We start from the raw sequence: 15474 nt of genomic DNA on the forward strand, positions 1-15474 counted from the left end.
GTACATAGTTTGTTATTTATAATATGTGGTCTAAAACACAGTATTGGTATATATTATATATACCAGATTGCTGGTATATATTATCTCCATATTAGATGGTAGCTGGAGGGTTTATTTTACGTAATATATGGTACATTGTGTGTAAATATTTATAGTGCTTTTACCTGTGTTTACATAGCGTGTAAATCCAAATATTATCCAGTACATTTTCTATACAGTACACTGTTTAATCAAATCAGATGTAGTCCACGTACAGTGCATAAGTAATATAAATTATGTGGTCTGAAATACATTAACTACACATCACCTGACATATAGTGTATAGTAATTACAGAATACATACAGTATATCAGTATATACTTACTAAATCATGCCTGCCAAACTAATTGTCTTACATATGTGTGTATCCACCTAAATCCATATAAGCAGAAGGCCAGAGATGAGGGTGTGGGAGGATGAGAGGATGGACCCGGGTCAAGGCCTGATCTGGATCCCTCCCAAGACAAGGCATCCTCCTTGTGGTGCCTGAACCGACCTGAGGACTGTGCAAAAGCATTGTACTACCTGCTCTGGCACAGAGACAGCACTTTGGGTCCCTTTTGACCACTTAGAAGTCAAACCACTCCCCATCCATTTGACTGGGGGAAAGAGGTAATTGGCCTCTCCTCAGCACCTGGTCCGTGCACTTTCCCTTTCCTGTGGAAAAAAAAAAACCAAACACACACCCTACTCTGGTGTGGAGGTGCTGTGAGTCACCTAATAGAGAAGGTTTTAATTTCAGAGTGCCCTTTGGTTTGCCTCTGGGTTTGTGGGTCTCTGCTGCTTGTTTCCCCTGTCTTGTGATTTAATCCGTCCTTCTGTTTCCACTTTTATTTCAAAACTAATTTCCTGACTTGCTAAAACGTGTTGGGATAAAATTAAAAAAAAAAAAAATTAAAAATTGAAGTTTAGGTTAACTTTATTGAAGTTGTCTCTAAGGACACTTCTAGAAAGCAGGTGCTTGGCAGTTGGTGTGAAATGAGTAGGAGTTGGACGTACATGGCACAGACCAAGGTTGTTCTCACTGGATTCGGTCTCCTTGCCATTTTCCGTGAGAGCTCATATTACCTACAGACCATTTCTAAGGTGCAGAGGGGGCTTTTCTTAACTCTGAACACCATTTCTCTCTGGTGAAAGACAAACTTGATCAGGGTGGCATTGTTTAGAGGCGAGAGGTGTCCAGTGCTCTTCTACCAAGGAGAGGGTGACGCTCGACAGGTTTAAGCTGGAGGAAAATCTCACCTGAGTGAGAAGTGCCCCCTAAACCAAGAGCCTTGAGCTGCCACCAGATGGAGCAGCCTTCCCAAGTACCTCCTCCACCAGATGTGTTTTCATCAGGAGTCTTTTTTTCCCCCCCCTTTTTTTTTTTCCTTCTAATGGAATTCATTACGATAAATGTTTTATCAGTGAATTCTGAAGGAATTAATAGTGATTTGCCATTTACTTTAAGGGGTTGCTGATAATTCTAGTGGAATGAGAAATTAGGGTATTTAAATGTCTCTGGACAATTTTAGTTCAGTTAAAAAAAGGCAAAAGAGAAAAGCCCAACCCCAAGACTAATTAAAATCCCAAGGCACAGTTTTCACCTTATAAGGCAGACCAAGGTCATAATGACCCCCTTCGGAAGCTGCTGCGTGAGGGGAGGCTGAGGGGAGGAATCAAAACCAACATAAAGCATGCACATAGACCCTCCGAGGAGGTTCACATGGATATCCTAAAAGGCAACCCAATTCCTCTTGGAGACTGTTGCCTAGAAGCTGAGTAGGAATATTAGTAACTGGGCCTCTGTTTCTGTAAACTTGGAGTGACACCCAACGTTATCAGCTCCACAAAAGACTTCTCCAGGCCCAAACCTACCACTTTGACAGCTTCCCTTCCAAATCTGGCCAGCAGACTCATCTATTCTTTGCCTAATCCACATCATGTGGACAAGCACCCATCTCTGCAAGAGTCTGAGCAGCCTCAAACATGTGCCCTCCTTCATCCTCCAAACCCATGGGGGTTTTCCTCTTGACCTTGTGCTAGGCAAAAAGGGTGGGATGGACAGTACTTTCTCCTAGCTGAGAGAGGAATTTATTTTTCTCCCATTAAATATACACACCTTTGGAGCAGAAACAGGCCCCAGTGTGGGGAAAGCAGGCACCTCCTCTGCTGTACAGTTCTGGAGATACAGTGAAAACAGAGCTGAAGAGTGAAGAGATGATGTGTCACAGCTGTTGCTGGTATTTCTTTCTCAGGTTGGCTTGCTGCTACTAAGACCGTACTTGGGTCCTTCATCCAGCAAAAAGGCAAACATTCCCCACTGCCATGCACTTCCTATGCCTGGTCCTCTTCCATTCAGCAACCCAGGGGTTGCAAACAAGGAAAAGCTGAAATTTCAGAAAGGGACTCCATTTGTCGGAGAGCTTTGAACCCACAGAGCCAGTCCTCCTGCTTCAGTTATTGACAACTAAATCCTTGGCCTTGGACGATAGTAAGGCAGGGTCAGTACACAGGTTTTCATCTATACCAGTGTCATGCAAAGAAAAAAGCCATCTTTGTAATTCTTGTAGTATTTTCTACCTATCTGTTTTTGAAATTAGTGGTGGTAGAAAGGGCAGATAACATCAGTTCTCTGTTACACCTGTGGATTGCATATTGTGGAATATTTTTTTGACAGATGATAGATGCCCGGATTTAATCCTGGTGCAACTGCCGGGAGAGGTTTTGTAACACCTTTGGGGCAGCAATGGGACCAACCACAAGACCTTTTCCCCTCTGAGCTGCAAAATCCCCCTTCTCACCTTTTGGTGACGGTGTCCAAAAATCCCCCTTGCCTGAAGAGATCTGGCTCTCACGGGACTCCGCCATCAGGTGAAGGATAAATTTAAATGAGGATCCGGCTGCACAAACTGCACATCCAAACCAAAATGTCCTTCACTGACAACCGAAATGACTGCTGCTCCAACACAGTGAGGAGGGAATAAACACAGGAGCGGCATCACCTCGTCTTCAGGACAAGCTTTATTAACGTTTTGCTTTAACACGGTGTTATGAAGGCATCAGTTCTTTAAGTTTTCCAATGCATGGCACAGACAAAAGGAAAAGTAACAAGACTCAGACAAATTCAGCATGTAAATGACAGAGTTAAAAGAAAAGGCATGTGCTAACCCATATAGCTGCTAGACCATCTATTAGAAGACATTTTGCAAGCAACAGTCTACGTTTCTTTGCATTTAAGTAAAAACATACTTTTTTTTGGTCAAGAAAATTACCTTTTTTAATTTTTACATTTTTTTTTAAACTTTATATTATATCACAAATGTCAGGGTAAGGCAAATCCTGGATGAATCATATGATAAAAATCCCTATTCCTTGAGAAAATAGATCCACATACTCTGTTACAGTTTGTAATTTTAAAAGCAAAGCTGGCATGCACTGCATATAGAGAAAACTTTTTTTTTTTTTTAAATACAATTTCATTCAAGTGCCTAAAGCAGAACAGTGTTAATTCACAGAGAGGCTTTCTCAGTGCTTTATAGAAAGATTGACAATTAGCTGCAGTGAACGTGTGACCCATTATTACAGACTATGTCTCAAGCATCGCCTTTGGATGTCTGCATGAAAGCAAACCCATTCATCACGGGAGCACTCACCAGCCCGAGGAATATCGTGTCTAATGGTAGGGATGAGCGCTTTCAGACACAGGAGAAACAACAATCAAGCAGAGCCTCATACTCTGAATGCAAACATCAGCACCCAAGGGCTGTTACTCCCTTTAGGCCACCTATTGCAAACGCATTTTGGATTTAAACCAAAATCCTTGACATGAATCCCAGTGGGGTGATTCTCCATCTGATGCTTGCTCTTCTACAGAACCAGCTCCCTGCCTTTCTGCAGCTCCAGCAAGAACAACAGAGGGGCACGGGTGCAGCCTTGACTACTGTCGCAGCTCAGAACTCACACTGCCAAACTACACTCACTTTTATGAGTTATGAAAATCGTCAACAATTCAAACCAAAACCCACACAAAGAAAGACAGACAGAGGCATGGCTGCAAATTGTCCAGTAAGGACTTAATCAATCCCTATGTTTCCTTGCTTTACACTTCATGCTTTGCAGCCACATCCTTAGGCAAAGGGTTTGTGGTTTCAAAGACTCACTGCTGTTTGAGGACCAAGGTTAAATGAAAAGCACAATGAATTACTGTCAGGGGTTAGAGAGTGTCTAATGCGATGCATCTTTGCTGATAATTTTTTTCTTTAACTACCAGTCAGTCTTCACAAGGCATTTAAGGAGTCTTTGTCTCCTTCTGAACCATCACACCTCAACAGCCAGCCTCCTGTGGAGCTCTCCTTTTGGCTCCCATGCTAAAACTGAGGCTGGCAATGGAAGAGGGACATCTGATAGGTGGCTAATGGCAGCTAACACCCCTGTTAATGTTGCCCATGGGCAAGCACAATGGAAACAGGTACAGAACTATATTCAGGGGACTGGATACTCTTTTGACTGAAGTTACTGCAGTTAGACCATCCTCCCGAGGTGTTCATCAACTTCTGACCCTCCTATTATGACAGCCTGTTTGTTTCAATCAAAATGATCCAGGATGGAAAATACACACAAACACACAGGATGGATGTGCACCATGTAGAGGTACTGCCCGCAAGGCCTCCCACCGCGAGACTGATGAAAACCAGCAGAAGGAACCACAAGAAAAAAAAAAGTCCATGTCCCAAAAGATGCGTTCTGTCAAGCATGACCCCAGGGATGGGAAAGAAAAGCAGCAGAGCCACCTCAAAGGGAACAAGGAATCCCTTCAAGGGTGCTCGGAAAGAACAAGGGCCAGAGTTAGCAAATTTAGGTAAACTTAGCAAGATTATCAACCCAATTCAGAGGCTTCCATCAGCTCATTTGCTCCTTCCACAATCGATCGCATTTGGAGTTATGTGCCCACTGATCTTCAGGACAACCAGGTGATGAAGAAGCTCCTCGAGATCCTCTCTGGTGCCAGTGACAAACCAGGGGGTGAACAAACCCCGTAGCCAGCACACAGAAATACTCTTCTGATTCCACCTCAATCAGACATGCTGGGGGCCCACAGAGAGGGAGAAATAGGGGGCTGCCTTTCAAGGGGCCGTACTCTCCTGGTGAAATCTGGGGCTTTTCCTGTTTTCCTTTCTAAGCATTGTTTCTCCTTGACACCCTTGTGAATTAACAGCAGCCACCAACTACCAAAGCCTATGCTGGAGTGTTGGGGCCACACTTGACTCACTATTACACCAGCACATGCTTTATCATCAAAACTACTCTAGCTGGCATGAACCCAGATCACAGGAGGATAGAGATACATCTTACCTTGTTTACTACTTTATTTTCCCCCTTTTTTTTTTTTGCCATATTTTAAATACTTACTTTGGGATTCATACATATTTTGGGTGAAGAAAAAAAGAAAAGCAGAGAATCAATTATTTTGCTCAAAATTATCAAATTAGAATCAACTACTTTACTCAAAATGATCAAATTATTCTTAGCAGCATTTTAAAATACATTTAGTAGCCCTGGACATGGGTTTTGTGCTCTTCCATCCGGTGTATTGTCCGTCAGTTTTGGTTACAGCACGGTTGGGAAATGTATGTGCAACCCTTTTGTTAGTTTTCTACAAATTTCAGCGCAGCATTTGCTGGCAGAACAATTGACATATGGTGAGACATTCTTATCCAAATAACTCTTAATTGCTTTAAAAAAAAAAAAAAAAAGAAGAAAATCATGCATATGCAGTGGAAAATCTAATGAGGGCTCACACAAGGTACAGTGTGAAGCTGTTAAAGTTGAGAGCTGTATTTAAAGATGCCTTGAATGTGGAGTGTCTACAGGCTTGAGGAAATGTCTGTTGCCTACCTGTACCCAAAGGTCATACTTATATGGCCCTGGTTTCGGGGCATGCAGAACTAACTGGAAAAAAAAAAAGCAGGACAGATTTGGGGTGCTGGCAGTTTGAGGCCACATGTGCTATTCACATGTAGGGACATGGCACAGCATAGGCTGATCATGGGAAAGAAGATAAAGATGCTAGAAAAGGGGTGGGCCTGGAAACAGGCTACTGATGATATGATGCAGGAGGAAAAGAGACCCAATATAAGACAGGGACTCACAGCTCAGAAGAAACTGTTGTAATTGCAAGGATAACTGCAAAACATTGTTAGAACTGGGAAGTTATGATTCTTTCCAACAGGCTTACAGAACAAAATGCAATGAAGAACAAAGAGAAATTAAAGCAAAGAGTCATTCCCCCAAAGCTCCCTCCCTCCCAACCCGCGGAGCATCTCTGTGTGCTCTTTTCTGCCAAGAATGATGCTGTAGGATGTCAGCGCCTGCCCGTCGCGTTTCCTCGGGTCTCTCCTCTCCTGCATTCTTCCTTTGCCACAGCAGAGAGAAAAGAAGAGGAAAAAAGGCAAAATTTCAAATGTCTGCATAGAACCCAGGTCTCATCTTTGCAGCACAGATGCCTGCAGTTTCTCTTTCTGTCACGTGTGTATGTGTCACATGGCTTATATATAACAACTAGTATTATTTAATAACTGTATTGATTGAGCTTACCAGAGTTTCTTGGTTTTCCACAGCACCTTGGTACCCAGCTTGATACCACAGACCCCCCCCCCAACTCTGGTGGGTACTTTGGTGCTAAAAACAACACATTACAATGCTCAACATAGTAAGCAAAGGGATCTCCTTGGCTCCAAAAGACCCTTGTGAGATGCTCTGAAGTTTAACAGGCTGATCAACCCTCCCTGGGGACCCGCTCCTTGTAATTAAAACAGTGGCAGTGATTGATAGAGAACTGCAATGAATTCAGTGGCTGCTTCTAATCCTGTGCAATCCCACTGCAGTGTTAGGAGAGACATGGTGCACCCTGGATTCAGAAAGGTGCCTGCCAAGTCTTGCAGTGGAATTGAAGAGATTTATCAGTTGATTGCTAATTTGCGAGCAAAAATTACTCTAGCCCCAAACATTCACAGATATTCATTTCCATGGGAAAATGCAGCATAAAACACAGACTTCCTAAGGGCCATGTGAAACCTGTAATAATCATCAAACACATTTTTTTAAACTGAGGAAGAGTATTAACCTTTCCATGTATTTTGAACAGCAAGGATTTCATTAGTTCCTCTTCTTTTTTTTTGATTGAACAACATATAACCAGAAGCTAGAGGAGGGCAAGGATGAGTTGTGGATGCTGTATTTTAATGGTGAGGGTACATTCTATTTTCCCTTCAGTACTTTTTACCAGGGACCCCATCAGGGCTATTTGTCACTCTGACAGTATGACAGCACACTGCCTATGTGCTGACAAGGACCAAGAGCCAGGCTCAGTAGTAAGACCTTGTATTTTAGATCTCTGTGATTTAAATCTCTGTGAATGCCTGCTGTCGTTGCAGAGCCTCTGTATTTGCTCTTGTGCTACATGAAACCCCATTACAAGTGTAAACAGAGCATCTTGCTATCGATGATATTGGTATTTCTTGATACCCCTACAGCAAAGGAAGCAAAGTGCACTAAAAATTAGTTCTGAGGGAGAAACAGCAAATGCTTCTTTTAACTGGGGACGAGCCTCGGACATTTTTCTTCCTACCAAATTATTCATTTTTGTCTAGCGGCAACACTGTTAATGCCTATGACAAACTCTGCCTCAACCACCACCACTGCCTGCTCCAGCCATAGCACTATCACTTAGTGCATAAAGACAAAAAAAAAAGCTCCAAATGGCAGCACAGCTCCTTTCTGCTGCAGCTCTCTGACTCTTGTTTTGCAGCGGTATTGCTACAAGTGACGTTAGGGCACGTCGGAGAGCCAAGGGCAACAAACCCCTCGTGACGTGAACCTGTTGTTCCCAGAATACAGCTCGTACCGGACTGAGCTCGGTTCCAACCAGTATAAATTGCCTGTCATTTTCCTAAGCAATGCCAGAAATGGTTTGCTCAGTTACTCTTCTGTTCCTTATCGCAGCGCTGTCTTGCCTTCCAATGATCTAAGACCATGCACTGTCTAAACCCATTACAGCTGCAGACTGCTACTATAATATTTACTTGACAAATCAAGTCTGCTGGGTATTTTCTTTTTTTTGATGTAATATGGGCCATATTAGACAATTTCTTTTCCTTTGTATTCCGTCTCTTTTTTACTTTTATTTTTTAGTTTTGGTAAATTCTAAGTTTAATTAAGGCAATTTTTAAAGCAGGTTTTCCAACAGAAACTGACTGGAAAATGGGGGAGGAAAAATAGTCATGAAGGTCTTACCTGTTACTTAAGCTTTCTGCTCTGTTTCCATAGGATCATTTATATTTTCAACTTGACTATTCATTTCAGCTGAAAACAAAACAAGATGGTCACCAAACTCTATTCATGATATTTAAGTTTAACACAGCTCAGGATCTCCAGGACTCTGTCTCTGTAGGCCACAGGCAGAGATTCAGGTATTGCCAAAGGGTGATTTAGAGTTTTGCTGGCCTAAGTGGTCTCGCCCCTCTGGTTCAAATATCCACAGGCTTCTGACAAAGCTCCTGGCAGGACTCGGGGCTGAGCCACAGGCTCATAATGAATCATAGACCAATACAGGGTGGAAAAGACCTTTAAGATCATTGAGTCCAATCATAAACCTAACACTGCCAAGTCCCACTAGACCACACGCCTAAACTGCAGCAGTCAGCCTGAGACTCTTGATGTTCTATCAGCTACAGAGATGCTGCTTCCAGATGTTCTTGAACTGCAAATTTGCTGAAAGATTCAGAGGCAACACCACAACACGTAACAGTTTCCTATGTACTATCCATTTACAAAAACAACCTTATTTTCATTTAAAATTACTACAAAAGTGAGAAATAATTCAAATAGAAGGCTAAAACTCATTTCACCATGACCTTTGTAAAAAAATATCATCTAAACTATGGTAGGTGTGATTGGTCATATTTAAGCTAAACATAAATACCTCAGCACCCACATTTTTAAGATTAGTATCTGGTATTTGTTCTGCAGTGAATTTGAATGAAGCTATTATATTAAGACCTTTTTTTCTTTCTTTAGCCTTGCTTTGTGTTGTGGTATCAACTGCACATTATGAGCCATTTGACATGGGTGACAGGGAAAAACCTCAGACCTGAGTGGGAGATTTGGAAACTAAGGGAAGATGGGAAAGGGGAGGGGAAAAAAGCCAAAAATCAATAATGATGCTACTTCCAGCCAGGCAGCACGATCTCTTTGCTGAATCAATAACATGTCAATACACCTGTTAGGGTTTTGATGAATTATTTGTAAATTATTCATCATCCATATGCAGAACAGATACTGTAATGGATTCCTGGATGCATGTGATGAATAATAAGAAAAGTATCTGCTCCTGATTACGGAGCTCTGATGCGTGTTGCAAAGTTGAGTTCTTCACCCACATTTGCATAGCAAAGACAGGATGTTTAATAAAAAAATCACCGAGGGAAGGCTGCTCCACACTGGCAACAGCAGTCTCTCCCAGCCTCATTATGCTGGCCAGCTTCACTGGCTGGCTTGGCTGAAAATACCACCAGCCTTCACTCACGTTTTACAGAGACCTCCTGCAAGATAAATCTGGATTTGAAACTTGTGGTTAGGCTCTCTCAGCACCCCAGATGAGCCTTTTCCTATGTATTTGTGACTGCTCTCCTCTTGGCATCAGCTATGGTAGGGACAGGAAGGATCTGGTAGGGACTGAAGGATAAGATTCTTCAGACCACTGAGTGAACCCCAACAACAGATGTCACTACGAGGTCACCTACACAAACCTCTCTATTTAGCTGAATAATGCACAAGAGTGAAGCACATACTGCAAAAGCAGACAGAAGAGCTGTGGTGGGGATGTGACTCACGGCCCTTGGTGCCTCCCAGCACAAGGTGGTGTCAGAATGGCATCATTAGCCCCGGAAGCACTGCACCCAACCACATCCCAACTGAAAACCGGCCTTCTCCCAGCTAAACAAGGCTTTTAGAGGTCTTAAGCTGCTAACTTGCTTTAGCAGTCTTGTGGCACCTCTCATAATATGTTACATCAACCAGCAACTCAGCAAAGCACGTGGAGTTCAAGGAGGTGCACATCTCCTAAATTCAGTTTTACCTGCACCTCCTTCTGCACCTTCGCACAGGGTTTTTTGTGTCAGAAATTGACATCTCTGTGCAATGGAAACGGACATTCCCTGTCTGCTTTCCCTTAAATTGTGGCCTGTTGGGGGCCAAAATTAGCAGCTCTCAAATGATGACCAGGGAGGGGTCTCCCCTGGAAAAGCAAGTTCCCCGCAAGATGAGAAGAAATAACCCAGCAAATAGTTCCCATCCTTCACAGCGCTGCAGTCGCTGCTGACCTGGGGGATGTGCTTTGGCAGTGCAGCATCCCTCCTCATCCCAGCAGGAAAGCTATGTGCTTAAAGGTCAGCTAGCCAGGAGTCACAGCACAGCATCTGAGTGGAGAAGACAGGCAAAGGGGAGACTGGAGGGCCAAGTTCAGAGTTGTCTGCGAGAAAGCGAGTGCATTTCCCCACCCCAGGATATTATGCTGTAGACCTGGATGGCACAAATCATCCAAATATTACTGTCTTGATTTGAACAGGAGCTTGATCAGACTCTTCCTTGCAAACACAGCCTATTTCTTCAGCCACTTCCTAAACAATGCATCCCCCTTGCATCCACACAGTTACAGCACAATCAGCTGTAACTCCGGATTTCTAGAAAGAAAACCATCAACCTCGACCCACTTGCACCTCTTTACTTGGTAGATAATTTGTTTCTGGGATATTACATCAACTCCATAAATAAAAGCATGAGTGTGTTAGCTGTTGAGATGGTGCTTTTATATAGCTCTGGTGAATCACGTGGAGGTCAGGTTGCTGACAGTGCATTCAACGGCACAAGCTTTTTAAAAAATGCAGGAAATTTCAGGTTTGACACTGCCCTCATCTTTCCCTTTTATTCTGTTGGGTCAGTCAGTTGGGATGCAGATTTTCACAGGCTGGAAATAAAAAAGGTGAATGAGCAACCCCATTGGGAAAGGAGTGAAGAGTTTGATCTGCCTAATACCGGCTGGAAGTGAACAACTACCTTAGTAATCTCCACAGCTTTGGTGGTAAAAATAAAAAGGAAAAAAATAGAAATAATAAAAAAAGGCTACTGGCAGGGAAATACCACCTAGGAAACCAATCACCAAAGTTGGGATTTGTCATCATTACAAAATACTAATCAGCAAATCTGTCCTAGGTACAAGAAATTTAATATCCAGAGGTCTTCGCTTTGGTGGCCGATTGGAGGCTGCAAGGAGAAACCTGTATCTGTACACATGTCCCCATCCCCCTTACACACACCCCCTCTGACAGCTTTCCTGATGGAGAATCATGCCCAGCTTTCAAATAACAGTAATTTCTGAAATGTATCACTATCGTGGCCCTGTCCACCGGATGAACCAATATCGAGATCCACCCAAGCTGTCTAAACTCTCTGCTTTCCTAAAGCATTTTTTTGCTGTGCCATGGTACATGAAATTAAACCACGAGAGCTGGGCTGCCAAGGGCGGCCTGGTGATAGAGGCTTGTGCTTTCAGCTGTGAAGCAATGAGCTCTTCTGGGGCGGAATGAAGGGGACCAGAGAAAAAACAGGCAATTTACATAAAAATTACTGTCAAAGGGAATGAGCTCGATCTTTCCTCTGTTCTTCTTTAAAACACGCAATATATGCCCACAAGAAAAAACCACCCTGTAATATAATCCTAATAGCAACTTCAGCTGTATAGAAACAAAGACTTCCCTGACTAGAGAAGTACTTTTCTGCAGCCTTAGCAAACACCCTTTTCCTGTCCTTTCATATGACTTAGAAAGTTCAAAGAGAAGGAAGTTATGAGTCATATGTGGAAGACCATACAAGATAAGGAAGATCTGAAAAAGAGAAACCTATCAAGATCCTCATTTCAGAAGCTGCCACCTGATCCAGCTGTGCTTTGCTACAGCACACGTTAAAACAGCCAGGGGATCGTTTTTCTTTCCAGCCAGAAATCCCTTTAGAGATTCCTTTGGTAAATTTGGATTTGTTTTCACTAAGTAACCCGGACTACTGCAGGGATTCGCAATTTAAGTATTTTAATGTGACTATGACTTTTTACTTTGTTTGTTCAAAGGATGAGGAGAGAAGGCTGCTTTGGCTTTATGCTGCAAATCTACCAGGAATAGCATAATCTCTAGTATTTTTTAAAAAAGAAAATTCATTATGCACGCTTGTTTTTCCTGTGCTTGCAAAAAACTTCCCTACAGGCCAATATCTAAATCAGTCACCGATTCAAATGCTGCAGCACAATCTGACATCAGAGAAAGGAAATCAGCATCAGATTCTCTGTGTAACTAATAGCAAAAGAAATACAATTGGTTTGTCTTTGAGATGTAAAAAAACGTGCTTTGAATTTATATTATGTCAATGCTGAAAAGGTTAAGGAAAGAGTTAAAAACCAGCCTTCACTACAGAGAGGAGTCCATGGAAATAAAATGAGTATTGGCCCCCCAATCTCAAACCCACTGCTGTTTGGAGCAATAAAAAAGACCCTTTGTGTAAGAACCAAAAAAACCCCTGTAGGTACCTCTTCTATGCTACAATAGCTGATCTAGGGGAGGGATAAAGGGTCTGCCTCACCAAAACCTAAGCACCAGGATGCTGATTCCATCCGTTACTTCAATACACACATGATAAGACACAAAGGACAAATTTTTTTTTGTTTGTTTACAAGAATGTTTTTTGGTTTACAAGTCCTGCAGAGCTTGAGCAGCTTCCTGGTACTCAGCCCTTGCCAGGATTTGCCACACAGTTGGGTCATTGGGGTCACTGAGGTCAAAATCAAAGAATTTAATTTCCAAGTCATGATATTTGGGTGGATAATGTCCACAAACCTGACTGGAATTGCTGTTGGATCAACCAAATTGTGATTGTTTTATAAATGTCCTAGGGAGAGAACTTCTACCTGCTGCTACCAGATGAGCTACACATGGACGCTGAAGAAGGAGGAAGGGGAATCAGCTCTGAGCTAGAATGAGGCCAACGCACAAGGTCAGAGTGGATATACAGCCATGGATATTTCCCCTCGATGGAGTTGAGCACGAGCATAGAAATTTTCAGAAATACCTTCTGTATGAGACTCCCCATATATTGGTCAATTTGATATCAAAACCAAAATTACAGTGGGTCTACAATACCACCCAGTTAAAAGGCAGGCAGAGTGAACACATAAACTCAGTCAACTCAAAAAGCAGGGCTACAGCACTGAAAGGTACTGCCATCAGACTCCCAGGACAGTAGAGATAGTGTAAACTCTTGAGAAGAATCAGCTGAAGAGATTATAAATCTCTGATTTTTTTAGAGGGGAGCATACAAACCAACCCCAGAAAGGTATGCTATGCATCCACTTCAGGACAATTCACAGAATCATAGAATGGTTTGGGTTGGAAAGGACTTTAAAGACCATATAGTTCTAACTCCCCTTCACCAGACCAGGTTGCTCAGAGCCCCACCCAACCTGGCCTTGAACATTTCCAAGGATGGGGCATCCACAGCTTCTCTGGGTAACCTGTTCCAGTGCCTCACCACCCTCAAAGTGAACAATTTCTCGCTAATATCTAATCTAAACCTGCCCTCTGTCAGTTAAAAGCCATTACCCTTAAAAAATGGATCTAAAATATTAGAACAACATACCATCCTTATTTGAAATGGCTGCTGCTTCACTTGCGAGGTCAATTTTCATAGGCTCCACAGAACTTTCCTCTTGCCCTTGCATCCCTATAAGACAAGCCAAAGAAGGAGAAAAAAAATCAACATTTACAGTACCCCACTAATGTGTAATTCTCAGACTCCATGTGCCTGTTTTTTTCCTTTTCTTCTGGCATGCTCTTACCTTTTTAGACTCCACTGCTGTATAGTGGCACCCATTAGAGAACAGGACAGAGGATACAGGGGGAGGAACATGGTTCGAAAATAATTGCCTGAATATTTGTAGCAATTCGTGCTCTTCTCTAACTGGGATTGTTAAAACCACATCACGGTGCGTGCTCCTGCCTCCCCTGCCATTCTTTTCTCATCACTTTTGAAGAATCCCTTCTGCTCATAAAATGCAATATATGACAGGGACCTAATCACACTTATAAAGTTTTTCTAGCTAGTAGAAGACAAATAAATACAGTGAGAGTTCAAATACACCAGGTAGTCAGACACAAACTAGAATTTGAATGTAGGAAAATGCATTTTATCACTGTAACTCAACATTTTTATCTCTTCTGCCTCAGGCTTGTCTGGAAGCTTAGATTCAATCTCCTAACAATATCTGAAATGGAAAAAATAATAATAAAAAAAAAAGTGGGTTTGCTGTTTTGTACACAGTTCTCCCAATATTCTGTCATTTCAAGCGCCGAGAAGCCAATTTTTAGTTGAATTCCATCAGGCTAGTTCTCCACTTTTGTGACTGCTGTAAGGCCTGCTGCACCCATCCTGCAGCTGAACTACAGCATATCAGGTGACTGGTCACTAAGTGATCCAGGCATTTGGGTGGTTATTATGAGATGGGTGGTGGTTATTATGTAATAAGGACTCAGACATTTCAAAAATGTTTTTTCCTTAAAGTGAAATAATTTACCTCTTCAGCAACAGTGATGAAATGTTCATCATCCCTCAAACACCTCCCTCCACTTTCTCTGGAAGTCTAAAGTGGGGTTTTTAAGTGCACCAGAGTGCACTACATACATGCAAAATGTATCTATCTCTGAAATTTTCAGCCAGTTTTCCTTATAACTGTTTCTGCAAGCAAATAGAGTGTCATGGAGGTTTCAGTTTCCTCTGTGCTCGCTGTGATGGCAGTGCTATTCTCACTGGCAACTTTCAGCACACTCCCTATAGAATCACAGAATCATGGAATTGTTAAGGTAAGAAAAGACCTCTAAGATCGAGTCCAGTTGTTAACCCAGCACTGCCAAGTCCACCACTAAACCAGGTCCTCCTGTGCCACATCCACTCACCTTTGGAACAACTCCAGGGATGGTGATTCCACCACTTCCTTGGGCAGCCTATTTATTCCAATCCCTGACCTATGGTCCTACCAAGCATCAAAATGCTAAACCAATGACCCAGTACATACAGAAACCAACAAAAAATAAGCACCAGAAAGCTCAATTAGTGAACTCAGTGAGCATGGGGCTTGGAAGGCTTTACAGGGATGGAAATGTTACCCATCATTTTAACAGACCTTACTACTCATGCAGAAATCTGTCAGTGGATTGTCGTATCACCACTTCACCTCTTCCTCGCTGGTTTACAACCCTCTCCCCGCAGAAACAAACAAAATGCCTGTAAACATCTGTGAGTGAGAACCCTGCATGTCAGTCAGTGCCAGAGACGGCCCCTTTGCAGATGCATCAAACT

General features: G+C 42.6%; 1 protein-coding gene across 4 annotated transcripts in view; it reads right to left on the minus strand.

Annotated features, from left to right (window-relative positions):
* MACROD2 (mono-ADP ribosylhydrolase 2) overlaps nucleotides 1–15474 on the minus strand; it is a 1470694-nt gene that overhangs the window by 644936 nt on the left and 810284 nt on the right. The window contains exons 17-19 of one of the 4 annotated variants that reach the window (XM_050314971.1): nucleotides 13759–13842; nucleotides 8314–8382; nucleotides 3025–6429 (exon numbers count right to left, since the gene is read on the minus strand). In XM_050314971.1, coding sequence (XP_050170928.1) covers nucleotides 8321–8382; nucleotides 13759–13842 — 146 coding nt within the window. In that variant the 3' untranslated portion in view covers nucleotides 3025–6429; nucleotides 8314–8320. Of the gene's footprint in view, nucleotides 1–3024; nucleotides 6434–8312; nucleotides 8383–13758; nucleotides 13843–15474 lie in introns of those variants that run through there. The other 3 variants (XM_050314970.1, XM_050314972.1, XM_050314974.1) reach the window with 3 other exon arrangements.

The sequence above is a fragment of the Myiozetetes cayanensis genome, unplaced genomic scaffold, assembly GCF_022539395.1.
Source record: "Myiozetetes cayanensis isolate MyiCay16 unplaced genomic scaffold, myiCay2020 scf2-11, whole genome shotgun sequence".
NCBI classification, from domain to species: domain Eukaryota; kingdom Metazoa; phylum Chordata; class Aves; order Passeriformes; family Tyrannidae; genus Myiozetetes; species Myiozetetes cayanensis.